The sequence below is a fragment of the Telmatherina bonti genome, assembly GCF_933228915.1.
Source record: "Telmatherina bonti genome assembly, chromosome: 17".
In the NCBI taxonomy this organism is placed as follows: Eukaryota; Metazoa; Chordata; class Actinopteri; order Atheriniformes; family Telmatherinidae; genus Telmatherina; species Telmatherina bonti.
The window spans coordinates 7,320,468-7,336,034 of NC_136615.1; the positions used below are offsets into that span (position 1 = coordinate 7,320,468).

Here is a 15,567-nt window from a genome sequence, read left to right on the forward strand (position 1 = left end):
TACATTTTCGCTTTTTGGGAGGCTAAATTGAGTAAGCTAAAGTTGTGTTGTTGTGCAAAGCTAATTTGGTTTGCTAAATCTGTGCTATCATGATAAGCTAAATTCTAAAAGCTAAACTATTGCTCTTGTGATCTATTAAACAGAAAACGCTACATTTATACTTTCGTGGAAGGCAAAATTTAGTAAACTAAAGTTTGGCTGTTATGCTAAGCTAAATGTACTTAGCTAAACTTGTGCTATTATGATAAACTGAATTTGGTAAGGCCAACTTATGCTATTATGCTCAATTAAACAAGTAAAGCTATATTAAAATTTTTGCGGGAGGTGAAACCTGGCAAGCTAAGATATACTGTTATGCTAAGCTAAATTTGGTAAGCTAAATTTGTGCTAAAAAGGCAAGCTAAGTTCTATAAATGTAATTAGTTTTCACAATGGCAAAATACTTTACTCTTTTCCATTTCCTTTTGTTTTAAACGGTCCCAAACTTTTATTTTTTCTGGTTTCTTCCATCACTTCTCTTTTTCAATGTCGCTCTATACATAAAGTAGAATGTTGCACACAGTGGCTTTGCCCAAATGTCCACACAATTCCCAACATATTGTCCTTTATACTGGTTATGGCATTTTCTGTCAGAATGTTCAGAGAGAAAAAGTAAAGAACTCAAAATTACCTACAATGCATTTTGAAAAGTAGTGAGTCAATACAGAGCACAATACATTGCAGGCATGAGTTTCAAATGTAACAAGTGACGCGAACATCGAAACAGGTTAAGAAAACCCCCAAAAAAACAGACCATTAATTTTGTATTCTAATTTCCCAAACAGATACGCGACAAAAAGAAGGAAAAAAAAGTAAATATGAGGAAACTAAAGATTTTTACACAAGTTTGGATTGGATTTTAAATGACATATCATGGTTGCCGTGGTGACAGGTGACCTGCGACAAGGACAAATAACCAGCTTCGTATCCAAATGGCAAACTTGGTTGCAAAATGTTAGATATATACAGAAACATGGCAACCTGCAAGGTGAACATGTTTATTTGAGTTAAGAAAAATAGTTTGAGCCCTTTTTGAATACTTTATTTTTCTTAAATTGTTGTAAATTCAGCATCTTTTGTCTGAAATAGAAGTATTTAGTACAGACATACTCCTGCACTGAAAGCTGGTAATCTAAATGATTCTATCACCGCACCTCTGTTTTGTATGTTATATATTTCCAATGTTATATGATTAACAATTAGAGACTTCTGCAGAGAAAACGTTGGCGTTCATTATTGCGTTCCTTATTTATTGCAATTTCTTTTTCAGTCCCATGACAAATTAAACTGCAGGATTATTTGTACATCAGCTATAAATCGTCATTACAGGTTTGTCTGTGTTAGCTGGGACTTTTAAAACAAACTACAGCTTCTTTATTAGACGAGCGTTGCCCCCAATGTCCTAATGCAAAGCCAGCATCTGGTTTGTCTGCTGTCTTGAGCTTGCAGCCACCTGGATTAGCTGTTGCATGCAGCCTTCAGGAAGGTTGGATGATAAATCCAAGTTGTACAAACCTAAATCCTTCCCTTACCGGTTCAAATCTGTGTGGGTGGTGTTGGATTTATATTATCAGCAGAGCATAAAGAACTATTCATAATTTGTACAAGTCTGCCTTGTAGTCTTCCTGTAAGAAACAACTCCTACGTAGTCGGGATATTCGTCGTGTCCTGCAGTGAAAGAGCTGACCGGAAAACATGTATTTCTGCAGACTTCATGCACATTAATCTGTTTCAGTCAGAGATATTCAGTCGTGCATGAGCTACTGTTGTTAGTGGTCCATTTATTGTGTGAAGATGGTGATAATGAGTTTGTGTATTTGCAGTGTAGTTAGTAATATTCTCTTTGTCTCAGTTTTTCTTAGATTGAAAGAAACTCCTTCTCAGACCTGATAAATATTTCCAATGACTTATCTGATGCAAACTGGTCAATACCTTAAGATTAGTTAGAAATTAGTAGCTGGGAAGATAAGTCTGTAGAAGAGGGTTCTGTGCCGCTTTCAGCCACCAAGTGGGATGAAAATAGGATGTGAAAGACGAGTTTTTGCTTCCAAAATGTGCACATATTCCAGGGGAAGGATTTGCATTTAGGTCAGACGGAATCTGTCACTTTTCCTGTTTTCTTCTCCCGGCTTTTATTCTCTCTAAAGCAACCGTGACTCCAGAAAATTTCATTTACACACAACTGCTTTCTGAAGAAGCTTGTTGCTCATCCATGATGAAGAAATGTCATCTGCTGTTATCTGCCACGTTGGTAGAAATGTTCGTTGATGCACAAAAACAAACCTGCAGACCTCACTCAGACGCAGGCTGACACCCAGCATCCCACGCTCCGAAGGTTTTACCTGCATTGATCTAAAACATTGAACCATAACGATTATATCAGCTCTGGACCAGGAAAACGTCATATGAGCGGACCGATTCACATAAAACCCTCACACATCTGAATGTCAACTACGTGAATCAAATGTAAACCGCACGTCAACCACATGTGGATCACATGATTCTGACACATGAATAAAAATTCTAAAACCAATTGTTTGCATGTTCATGTACATGTGAACCTCAGGTTAATCATGTAAATTCACATATGAACTAATTGTGGATCGTTTCTAAATCGCACGTCGATTACATTTGGATCACATGCCTTTGACACTTAAAAACACGTTTTCACATGTAGTTCAGATGTTCCAAGTTTATTCACATGTTCATGTACACGTGACCCTTATGTTAATCACATGTGACTTCATGTGAACTAATTGTGGATTGTATCTAAACCGCTTTTCAATCACATGCGGATTACATGCCTTTGACACATGAAAACACATGTTTGCACATGAAGTTTACATGTTTCAAGTTCCTAGATTATTCACATGTTCATGCACATGTAAACCTCATGTTAATCACGTGAATTCACAAATGAACTAATTGTGGATTGTATCTAAATTGCATGTCGACTTATTGTGTATCACGACTTTCACACATAAAAACACATGTTTTCACACGTAGTTCACATGTTCCAAGTTTATTTACATGTTCATGTACATGTGAACCTCATGTTAATCATTCAAATTTACACATGAACTAAATGTGATCATGTCTAAACCGCATGTCAACCACATGTGGATCACATGACTTTGACATATGAAAACACGTTTGCACATGTAGTTCACATGTTTTAAGTCCTAACTTTATTCACATGTTCATGTACATGTGATTGTCATGTAAATCACGCGAATTCACACATAAATTGATTGTGGATTGTGTCTAAATCACATGTCGACTACATGTGGATTACATGCCTTTGACACTTAAAAACACGTTTTCACATGTAGTTCACATGTTCCAAATTTATTCACATGTTAATGTACATGTGAACCTCATGTTAATCATTTGAATTCACATACAAACTAATTGTGGATCATATATAAACTGCTTGTCAACCACATGCGGATTACATGCCTTTGACAAATGAAAACACGTTTGCACATGTAGTTCACATGTTTTAAGTCCTAACTTTATTCACATGTTCATGTACATGTGACCTTCATGTTAATCATGGGAATTCACATATGAACTAAATGTGATCATATCTAAACCGCATGTCAACTACATGTGGATTAACATGCCTTTGACACATGAAAAAAACATGTCTTCACATGTAGTTCACACGTTCCAAGTTTATTCACATGTTCATGTACATATGAACCTCATGTGGAGCACACGTTTTTTTCCATGAGGAAGTGAATTGTCAGCCATCTCGAGTCTCTGAATTGAAACGTGGATGTTTAACTGTGCTAACTCTGTACACGCGTGTTTCAGGCTGCGTCCGATGCCCTCAGCAGTCTGGGTCATGTGTACACCGCCATCGGGGACTACCCCAACGCCCTGGCCAGCCATAAACAGTGCGTCCTGCTGGCGCGTCAGACCCAGTGCCAGCTGTCCGAGGCCCGTCAGCTGGGCAACATGGGTGCGGTTTACACGGCGCTGGGAGATTTCGCCAACGCCGTGCAGTGCCACGAGCAGCACCTGGACATCGCAAAGGTAAACGGCTTCGATTGATGTCTGAGATTAAAGGAGATAGAGTTAGAACACTGTCCCTGTATTAATCCGCTGTAAAAATAGACCCACAGAAAAGCAGATTCCTCCTGTCTGAGTCGGATATTTAGGGATATCTGGAGACATCAAAGCAAATGAGTCATTTGCTGTTCAGAGTTTATTTATTATGGAGAAAGGTATCATGGGATAAATGACAAACAGGCTGTTTTCAGTGTTTTTTTGCATGTTGCTTTTGTTTTTGTTCATGTCTGTCACGTCCGCTTCATGAAACTGTTCTGCATTTAACGTCCTGTAAAAATGACATGATCACCTGCACATCTGCAGCAGCAGCAGCTCTGCAGCCAGCATCCTCTTCATCATCTCCCACTGATTTTACTCTTCATCTGTTAAACTAGACTTTTATCAGGATAAATGTTGCTGATTAAACTTTAATCAGTCTAAATGTCTGTTTTACTACGTAAATACCAGCATGTTTTTGTTCAGTTATGACTGGGACACATGTTGATCGTCTCTGACAGACTCTGGAGAACCGGCGAGAGGAGGCGCGAGCGTACAGCAACCTGGGCAGCGCCTACCATTCCCAGCGAGACTTTGACAAGGCCATATCGTACCACATGAAGGTGCTGGAGCTGGCGCAGGAGCTGGCAGACAGAGCCATCGAAATGAGGGCGTTCGCAGGTCTGGGGCACGCTGCTCGATGCATGCAGGTCGGTTTAAACCCATTTAAAGACGTCCTCATTCAGGGATTGTGATGTGATGAAGAAGTTGTCATTTTGTGCTACGACCCAGGACTTGGAGCGGGCGCTTCAGTACCACCAGAACCAGCTGGAGATCGCTCAGGAGCTGCAGGACAGAGCGGCACAGGGCCGAGCCTCGTCTAACCTGGGTAAGGCCGCTTGACATGGACTCTCCTGCAGCACTAATGTTGGGTGATGCTTGTAGGATTGAACCAGGGTTGCATCTGAAACCTGCAGGTTGGTGGGTCAGAAGGACTGAACATGGGCCCCCCTGCCTTAATATAACTCTAGCTGCGTTTCCTGTATATTTTCAAAATAAAAGCGAAATTTGTACATTTTGAGAGCTGAGATGAAATGAAAAATATTTTATTAATCCCCAAAGGGAAATTCAATATTGTAGTATATAATAATAATTAACTAGAGGAGGTCTTGTTCCGGAGGCTGATGGCTGCTGGCAGGAATGATCTTCTGTATCTTTCAGTCTTACATCGGACCTGAAGAAACAACGAGTACAATTTGCGGGTGTTTCCATTGAACAGTGTTTAGCACATTAGCCTCAAAGACTTGAGGTTTATGCAAAGCAGCCACGTAGCGTTAGTTTGCGGTTTTCTACTAGCCGCGGAGAATTTGCTGCGGCTTTTCGAAGCTTTTCTTCCTCATTTTCTTTTCTAAAACTCTGAAATTTGCTGTTGTTTGTTCCACACCGCGTCATCTTCACGTCATGATGTCGCCACGTCACATCCGAGGACACATAAATGCGAAAAAATTTTTCCATCACAATTTCGCGATTTATTTCTACATCGAAACGTCTGAAAAACCTCCTCATGAGAGCGTAAAAATCTGTTAACAATATCTGAGACTTTATTTTTAAATGCAGATGTTTCCTTAAGCGTTTTTTATTGCGATATTTAGTTCTTGCGCAGTTCTAGTCGTCATGGAAACACACCTACAGTCTCACATATTCATGTGAACTCATTTCCTGTTGATTCCAGGTTGATTTGCTGAAATGGAAACACAGAAAACTGCCTCTTTCCTTGTTAAATCTGACTGCTGGAACCAAATGTCTGGTTTCCAAACATAATTTCACACGTCAGATCGGTGCGTTTTTACGTTAAGGAGTGGACTGTGATGCTGTTTTCCATTTATATGATCAGGTAAAGAAGCCACCTGATGGAAAGCTCTGACATGCAGCAGCCTGTATCGTCTCATTTCGCTGTTCTCTTGTTGACATTGACCCACTCAGTCGCTGCTGTCGCCACCAGGACTCAGTAGACCGCCTGGGCTCTTGTCCTGAGTTCAGACCTGAGTTGTCCTGTCCTGGACAACTCGGTCTGAAGCAGTAACTTCACTGATGAGGCGTCTGTGAATCTGAATTAGCAGCAGGTTTGTACATTTTGAGGCTGCAACAGCTTGGAGAGCAGGTTCGGTAGACTTTAGATGATGCGATCACCTCATGGAGACTAAGAGCTCCTATCACATGACGGCAGCAGCGCCTCTCTGGACAATCAACACTCATGTTTTATTAAGGAGGTTCTGGTTTCTGCGGCCGCAGTGATATCTGAGAGGTAGTGAACCCGACTCCAACGCTGAGTGGACACCTCGCCACTCTGTGTGTGTGTGTGTTCAGCTCCGACAGGCAGGATTCCTTCAACCCGATTCAATCTGTTTTATTTTCTCCTCTCAGTCGGTTTGCTTCAGTTTATTAAAATGAAATAAAAAAAAAATAAAATGAACCAAAAAGGTTTGGTGTTGTCAGCTGGTTTTAGACCACAAACACGCTTCCTTTTAATTTAAGTTTTATTCGTTCTGTATCAATTCATGACAAAGTCATCTCTCCAATACCATCCAATTTATTTACGTCCGTTTATAATCAGACGAAACCAGATCAATAAAATGATCCATAATAGTCCAAGAAAAAACTGTAGACCTGAAAAGGAAACCAGCGGATTGGATCCAATATTTTCAGAACCAGGAAGGAAAACCTCCATCAGGACCAGAACCAGGGAGGAAAACCTCCATCAGGACCAGAACCAGGAAGGAAAACTTCCATCAGGACCAGAACCAGGAAGGAAAACCTCCATCAGGACCAGAACTAGGAAGGAAAACTTCCATCAGGACCAGAACCAGGGAGGAAAACCTCCATCAGGACCAGAACCAGGAAGGAAAACCTCCATCAGGACCAGAACCAGGAAGGAAAACCTCCATCAGGACCAGAACCAGGAAGGAAAACCTCCATCAGGACCAGAAGCAGGAAGGAAAACCTCCATCAGGACCAGAACCAGGAAGGAAAACCTCCATCAGGACCAGAACCAGGAAGGAAAACCTCCATCAGGACCAGAACCAGGAAAGAAAACCTCCATCAGGACCAGAACCAGGAAGGAAAACCTCCATCAGGACCAGAACCAGGAAGGAAAACCTCCATCAGGACCAGAACCAGGAAGGAAAACCTCCATCAGGACCAGAACCAGGGAGGAAAACCTCCATCAGGACCAGAACCAGGAAGGAAAACCTCCATCAGGACCAGAACTAGGAAGGAAAACTTCCATCAGGACCAGAACCAGGGAGGAAAACCTCCATCAGGACCAGAACCAGGAAGGAAAACCTCCATCAGGACCAGAACCAGGAAGGAAAACCTCCATCAGGACCAGAACCAGGAAGGAAAACCTCCATCAGGACCAGAACCAGGGAGGAAAACCTCCATCAGGACCAGAACCAGGAAGGAAAACCTCCATCAGGACCAGAACCAGGAAGGAAAACCTCCATCAGGACCAGAACCAGGAAGGAAAACCTCCATCAGGACCAGAACCAGGAAGGAAAACCTCCATCAGGACCAGAACCAGGAAGGAGGTCCATCTTCCAGGAGGAAGGGAAAGAGGGGGAACCAGCAGCAGAACTCTGATCCAGGATCCTGCTGAGAAAGAAGAAAAGAAACGCTAATAAACAACATCAGATGTTTCTACATGGAAGTAGAGAGCAGGGAGGAGCCCAGTGCATCATGGGACGTCTCCTAGTGCATGATGGGATGTTTCCCAGTGTACACACTCAAAAATAGAGGTACCAGCTTGTGCCTAAAAAGGTACAAATGCTTGTCGCTGGGGGTGTACTCTTTAGAGAGACATTTCTGTACCCTTCAGTTCTGGTCTATTTTTGTACCTTATCAAGTTCAACCTCACCTTATCAAGTTATGTTTTTTATGTTTCCACAGCATTAGGCCTGGTCCATTCCACTTAGCAATATTATCTTATCTTTAATCTAGAAATAACCTTCAAAAACTCAAAATACTGACCAGCCATACACTTAGTTTGCAGCATCTGACCTTCATTGTCTGGTGTAGTAAATGACTGTTAAGTAGTACTACTGTCATCACTCAACTCTGCTCTAGTTTGTAACATTACAGCCATTAACATTACATTTTTCAATGCTGCAGGTACCCTTATGGTCGAAATGGTACAAATTTGTACTTTATGTCACTTTGAACCCTTTTTCGTACTCTGAAGGTGCTTCTGGTCTCTTAAAGACCAGTATTGTACTTTTGAGAGAACATTTCTTTAAAATGTACCTATAGGTACAGAAATGTCCTTGTATGTCCATGTGCATGACGGGACGTCTCCCAGTGCATGACGGGACGTCTCCCAGTGCATGACGGGACGTCTCCCAGTGCATGACGGGACGTCTCCCAGTGCATGACGGGACGTCTCCCAGTGCATGACGGGACGTCTCCCAGTGCATGATGGGACAGGACTACAGGGATGGATCAGGGTCACCAGGCCAGACCTGACTGGAGGTCTAGACCCTGAAGGGGGGGAGAAGAGCTGGTTTCCAGTCCAGGTCCGGAGCTTTGGATCAGATTTCCGACCTTCTTTGTGATTCTGCCGTTAGAATCCTGAGAACCAAACTGGTGAGTCCAGTTCTGGTTCTGGTTGTGCTGACATGATCCAGCAGCTCCAGTCTAAGGGAGTGTCTGAGGCTTCATCACCGCCTCCTCGGTGCCACAGTCGGCTGTTCTACACCCTCGACAGGAGGGTGATCTGATTGGACCCCTCACGGCGGCGGAGTCTAAACATCGACCTCCATCACAGTCGCCATGGGAACGTCTTCAGTCCCTCTCAACTCCCTATGCTACAGATTAGAAAGACCCGGCATCGATCTCGGCTTTGTGCCGTTTCCTCTCGCCTCCATTTCAGCGCCGTCGTCACCAGAAAGTGACATTATTTTCTGTGTGAAGTGAGTTAAAGGAACGCTTCCCCCTCATGGCGCTGGATGAGAGGCAGCTTTGATGTGCGACTAACAGGCTGCGGCTGAAGTCGCTGACGCTCTCCTGACAGACGAGCACCGATTTGTGGTTCAGATCAATGATTCAGGTCATCATTTATGGATGATTATGGTTCTCCGGCTGCTGACTTGACAACCCTCCACTTGGTTTTGTTTCCTCCTGTCCCCCCCTCCGTACTTCCTTCCCTGCTCTCCTCTGATTTGTTTCCTCTCTCCTGACCTCTTTTCTTTTCTGATATAAAGGCAGGCATCGCCAACCTAAATTTGGCCACATTACACTTCACTGTATTGTGCATAGCCGCCATCTCTGAGTCCAAAAATATCCCAACTAGGGCGCCGTCTCGCTGGCCGCAGGAACTCCTCGGTGGTTTGTGATGCTCCTGTTTAAATCTTAATCACTGACAGCAGATCAGTTTCTTAGACCTGTATTTCCCTCATTTAGTTACTTTTTCCTCAAAATGCTCCAGAAAGCAGCAGCTGTCTGGACCAGAATGTCTTGTTGATGTCAGATATGTCAAGATCTGCAGAACATCGTCTCTGAACCCGTCCAGCCTGGAAGCAGATGGTCTCCAGCAGCAGAAGACCACAGCGGGTTCCCTCCTGTCAGTAAGAACAGGAAACTGAGGCTACAATTCACACAGACTCACCAGAACTGGACAATAGAAGATGGAGAAACGTTGCTGGTCTGATGAGTCTCCAGTTCAGCTCCACATTCACATGGTAGGATCAGAATCTGCTGGAAACATCATGACAACATGGATCCATCCTGCCGTCAGGATCAACACATACATGACATAGTTTAACGGCCAACCTGAGTCCTGCTGCTGACCATGTCCATCCCTTTCTGAGCACAGTGTAGCATCTTCTGATGGAAACTTCCAGCAGGATGATGCACCATGTCACAAAGCTCACATCATCTCCACCATGACGATGAGTTCACTGTCCTCCAACGGCTCCACAGTCACCAGATCTACATCCAGCAGAGCAGCTTTGGGACGAGGTGGAACGGGAGATTCTCATCATGATGAGGTGGAACGGGAGATTCTCATGGTGATGAGGTGGAACGGGAGATTCTCATGGTGATGAGGTGGAACGGGAGATTCTCATGGTGATGAGGTGGAACGGGAGATTCTCATGGTGATGAGGTGGAACGGGAGATTCTCATGATGATGAGGTGGAACGGGAGATTCTCATGATGATGAGGTGGAACGGGAGATTCTCATGATGATGAGGTGGAACGGGAGATTCTCATGGTGATGAGGTGGAACGGGAGATTCTCATGGTGATGAGGTGGAACGGGAGATTCTCATGGTGATGAGGTGGAACGGGAGATTCTCATGTTGATGAGGTGGAACGGGAGATTCTCATGGTGATGAGGTGGAACGGGAGATTCTCATGGTGATGAGGTGGAACGGGAGATTCTCATGATGATGAGGTGGAACGGGAGATTCTCATCATGATGTGGTGGAACGGGAGATTCTCATGGTGATGAGGTGGAATGGGAGATTCTCATGGTGATGAGGTGGAACGGGAGATTCTCATGGTGATGTGGTGGAACGGGAGATTCTCATCACGATGTGGTGGAACGGGAGATTCTCATGGTGATGAGGTGGAATGGGAGATTCTCATGGTGATGAGGTGGAACGGGAGATTCTCATGATGATGAGGTGGAACGGGAGATTCTCATCATGATGTGGTGGAACGGGAGATTCTCATGGTGATGAGGTGGAACGGGAGATTCTCATGGTGATGAGGTGGAACGGGAGATTCTCATCATGATGTGGTGGAACGGGAGATTCTCATGGTGATGAGGTGGAACGGGAGATTCTCATGGTGATGAGGTGGAACGGGAGATTCTCATGGTGATGAGGTGGAACGGGAGATTCTCATCACGATGTGGTGGAACGGGAGATTCTCATGGTGATGAGGTGGAACGGGAGATTCTCATGGTGATGAGGTGGAACGGGAGATTCTCATCATGATGTGATGGAACGGGAGATTCTCATGGTGATGAGGTGGAACGGGAGATTCTCATGGTGATGAGGTGGAACGGGAGATTCTCATGGTGATGAGGTGGAACGGGAGATTCTCATGGTGATGAGGTGGAACGGGAGATTCTCATGGTGATGAGGTGGAACGGGAGATTCTCATGGTGATGAGGTGGAACGGGAGATTCTCATGGTGATGAGGTGGAACGGGAGATTCTCATCATGATGAGGTGGAACGGGAGATTCTCATGGTGATGAGGTGGAACGGGAGATTCTCATGGTGATGAGGTGGAACGGGAGATTCTCATGGTGATGAGGTGGAACGGGAGATTCTCATGGTGATGAGGTGGAACGGGAGATTCTCATGGTGATGAGGTGGAACGGGAGATTCTCATGGTGATGAGGTGGAACAGGAGATTCTCATGGTGATGAGGTGGAACGGGAGATTCTCATCATGATGGTGGAACAGGAGATTCTCATGATGATGAGGTGGAACGGGAGATTCTCATGGTGATGAGGTGGAACGGGAGATTCTCATCATGATGAGGTGGAACGGGAGATTCTCATGGTGATGAGGTGGAACAGGAGATTCTAATGGTGATGAGGTGGAACGGGAGATTCTCATCATGATGAGGTGGAACGGGAGATTCTCATCATGATGAGGTGGAACAGGAGATTCTCATCATGAGGTGGAACATGAGATTCTCATGGTGATGAGGTGGAACGGGAGATTCTCATGGTGATGAGGTGGAACGGGAGATTCTCATGGTGATGAGGTGGAACGGGAGATTCTCATGGTGATGAGGTGGAACGAGAGATTCTCATCATGATGAGGTGGAACGGGAGATTCTCATGGTGATGAGGTGGAACGGGAGATTCTCATGGTGATGAGGTGGAACAGGAGATTCTCATCATGATGGTGGAACAGGAGATTCTCATGATGATGAGGTGGAACGGGAGATTCTCATGGTGATGAGGTGGAACGGGAGATTCTCATGATGATGAGGTGGAACGGGAGATTCTCATCATGATGGTGGAACAGGAGATTCTCATGATGATGAGGTGGAACGGGAGATTCTCATGGTGATGAGGTGGAACGGGAGATTCTCATGGTGATGTGGTGGAACGGGAGATTCTCATGATGATGAGGTGGAACGGGAGATTCTCATGATGATGAGGTGGAACGGGAGATTCTCATGGTGATGAGGTGGAACGGGAGATTCTCATCATGATGAGGTGGAACGGGAGATTCTCATGGTGATGAGGTGGAACGGGAGATTCTCATGATGATGAGGTGGAACGGGAGATTCTCATGGTGATGAGGTGGAACGGGAGATTCTCATGGTGATGAGGTGGAACAGGAGATTCTCATGGTGATGAGGTGGAACGGGAGATTCTCATGGTGATGAGGTGGAACAGGAGATTCTCATGGTGATGAGGTGGAACGGGAGATTCTCATCATGATGAGGTGGAACGGGAGATTCTCATGATGATGAGGTGGAACGGGAGATTCTCATGGTGATGAGGTGGAACGGGAGATTCTCATGGTGATGAGGTGGAACGGGAGATTCTCATCATGATGAGGTGGAACGGGAGATTCTCATGGTGATGAGGTGGAACGGGAGATTCTCATGGTGATGAGGTGGAACGGGAGATTCTCATGATGATGTGGTGAAACGGGAGATTCTCATGGTGATGAGGTGGAACGGGAGATTCTCATGGTGATGAGGTGGAACGGGAGATTCTCATGATGATGTGGTGAAACGGGAGATTCTCATGGTGATGAGGTGAAACGGGAGATTCTCATGGTGATGAGGTGGAACGGGAGATTCTCATCATGATGAGGTGGAACGGGAGATTCTCATGGTGATGAGGTGGAACGGGAGATTCTCATGATGATGAGGTGGAACGGGAGATTCTCATTATGATTAGGTGGAACGGGAGATTCTCATGGGGATCATTCTCATCTCATTGACTCTCCAGTCTTGCATACTGAGCTGCACGAAGCGGCAGCAGGAGAGAGGAACCACAAGTCGTTTGTTATGTACATCTCTGCCTCTTGAGTTTTTGTATTTAGAAACGATTTAGTTTTCTGGTCATGGTCGGTCAGAACTGGACCAGTCAGAAGGGATTTATCACTGCAAACTATCACATAACAATGTGGGTTCAGTTTCAAGCACCATTTCTGGTCTTGTATGCCAGTAAATGTTGAAGATGGTTCTTCATTTGACTAAATTCTCCTCAGCGTGTTTACATCAGCTAAATATTTAGACTTCCAGACCTGCATGCATTTGGAGTCATGTCTTTGACCACCTGAAGGAGAAACGGAGTGTTTTCTTCGTGTTTTGGTTGTTGGGAGGAAGGATGGAGCGTTTTAACTGCTGGAGGCTTCTCTTTCTGTTTCCCACAGCCGTCTGCGGTCAGATTGAACCAAACGGCAGAAAAAGACGGCGGTTTCATGATGTTGATGTGTTTTTCCATCTGTCTGTAGAGGAGCATAGATCAACGCTCTCCTGCTCTAATCTCTCCGAGTTGCCTCAGCTGAGCGCTCGCTCATCAGATCTCAGCTAATTTTCCACACCTCTAATCCTCCTCCACGGCGGGGAATCCCACAGCCATCGCTGCGACTTCGCACCCCGCTCCAGCGTGGCTTGTCGCCGTGAGGGACGCTCGCTGTGCGCTCACACCTGTGATTGCAGAGTTTAGGAGGTGTGTAACTCTAGCTCTTCCTGCCAGCTCTGCAGGCTTCGCTGTAATCCTCTTAGAGCAAGACCCCCGACGGACGAGGCCTCCCTGGCCTTGTCAGCAGCCTCCTCCTCCTCTTCCTCACGTAACCCCGCTTGCTATGTACAGATGAAGACTGCGAGTCCAGAGTCGTGGCTGTCTGGGTGTTTTTTACACCTCAGCAGCTCTCTGACATGTTCACGTTCGATGTTTATAACATGTAGTTTCCACTTCTTGCTTCATGCATATTTAAAGTCTTGGAGTCTGTGAACCACTCCGACTGAGTGCGAACAGAAAATTCCAATTAAAGGAAACTTGATTGTAATTAATTAGTTTTTTTCAGCCTTCATTTGGCTTTTGCTGTTTGGAGCTCAGTTTTAATTGATCAGGTTTGTAGTGAAGTGCTCTGACTTTACTTCAGACTGAGTGCGCTGAATGAAATGACCATTGATTGCTTTTGTGAATTTTCTGGGTGATGTTGATGAGAAGTCGCGCAGCTGACGATCTTCTGTGATGAAATATTGACTTCATATCAGCGTAGTGTGTGAAACGGTTTAATGAAAGGTCTGAGGAAAATACTTCTTTTTGTTGTTCTGTCTGATGATTATTTGTATTTATCTGCAAACATTTCAACCAATACAAGTGTTTATGTCCTGCAGACGCAGCACCAACAGCAGATCGACAGTCATCGCCTATTTTATCGTGTCTGCCTTGCGAGTTGTACTGAGTTGGACCGTCTTTTCCCTTCAGAGCTGCGTACAGTGTTATTATTGGCAACCATCTTAGTTTTAGTGTTCAGGCTTGTTGATGCTGGATGCAGGAAAGGGATACACAAATGGACGGACAGCTTGATCCGTTTTCAAGGAGCTTTGCAAACCGTCAGTTGACATAGAAACGCAGTTAAACAACCGGACATGGGGGGGCAGTGTTGAGCTGTAAAGCTGATGCACAACCAGAGAAAGGAACAGACCAGAGAAGAAGAAGAGGAACAAGAAGAAAATGATGCAGAAGCTGCCAAATAAAACACATCAGGAAATGCAGAAGAAGTTCAGGGGAACCATCCATCCATCCATCCATCCATCCATTCGTCCATCATCTTATCCATCCATCCATCCAGCTATCATCCATCCATCCGTTCATCCATCCATCCATCCATCCATCCATCCATCCTTGTGTCAATCCATCCATCCATCCATCCATCCGTTCATCCATCCATCCATCCATTCGTCCATCATCTTATCCATCCATCCATCCAGCTATCATCCATCCATCCGTTCATCCATCCATCCATCCATCCATCCATCCTTGTGTCAATCCATCCATCCATCCATCTATCCATCCATCCATCCATCCATCCATCCATCCATCCATTCGTCCATCATCTTATCCATCCATCCATCCAGCTATCATCCATCCATCCGTTCATCCATCCATCCATCCATCCTTGTGTCAATCCATCCATCCATCCATCCATCCATCCATCCTTGTGTCAATCCATCCATCCATCCATCCATCCGTTCATCCATCCATCCATCCATCCATCTATCCATCCTTGTGTCAATCCATCCATCCATCCATCCATCCATCCATCTATCCATCCATCCATTCGTCCATCATCTTATCCATCCATCCATCCATCCATCCTTGTGTCAATCCATCCATCCATCCATCTGTCCATCCATCCATCCATCCATTAATGCATTCCGCCGTCCATCCCTCCGTCTATCCATTCAGCCATCCATCTCTCTATC

At 44.9% G+C, this 15,567-nt stretch overlaps 1 protein-coding gene across 1 annotated transcript in view; it reads left to right on the forward strand.

Moving 5' to 3' along the window:
- ttc28 (tetratricopeptide repeat domain 28) overlaps positions 1-15,567 on the forward strand; it is a 147,055-nt gene that overhangs the window by 95,698 nt on the left and 35,790 nt on the right. The window contains exons 6-8 of the mRNA XM_079257231.1: positions 3,859-4,080; positions 4,614-4,802; positions 4,885-4,981. Coding sequence (XP_079113357.1) covers positions 3,859-4,080; positions 4,614-4,802; positions 4,885-4,981 — 508 coding nt within the window. The remainder of the gene's footprint in view (positions 1-3,858; positions 4,081-4,613; positions 4,803-4,884; positions 4,982-15,567) is intronic.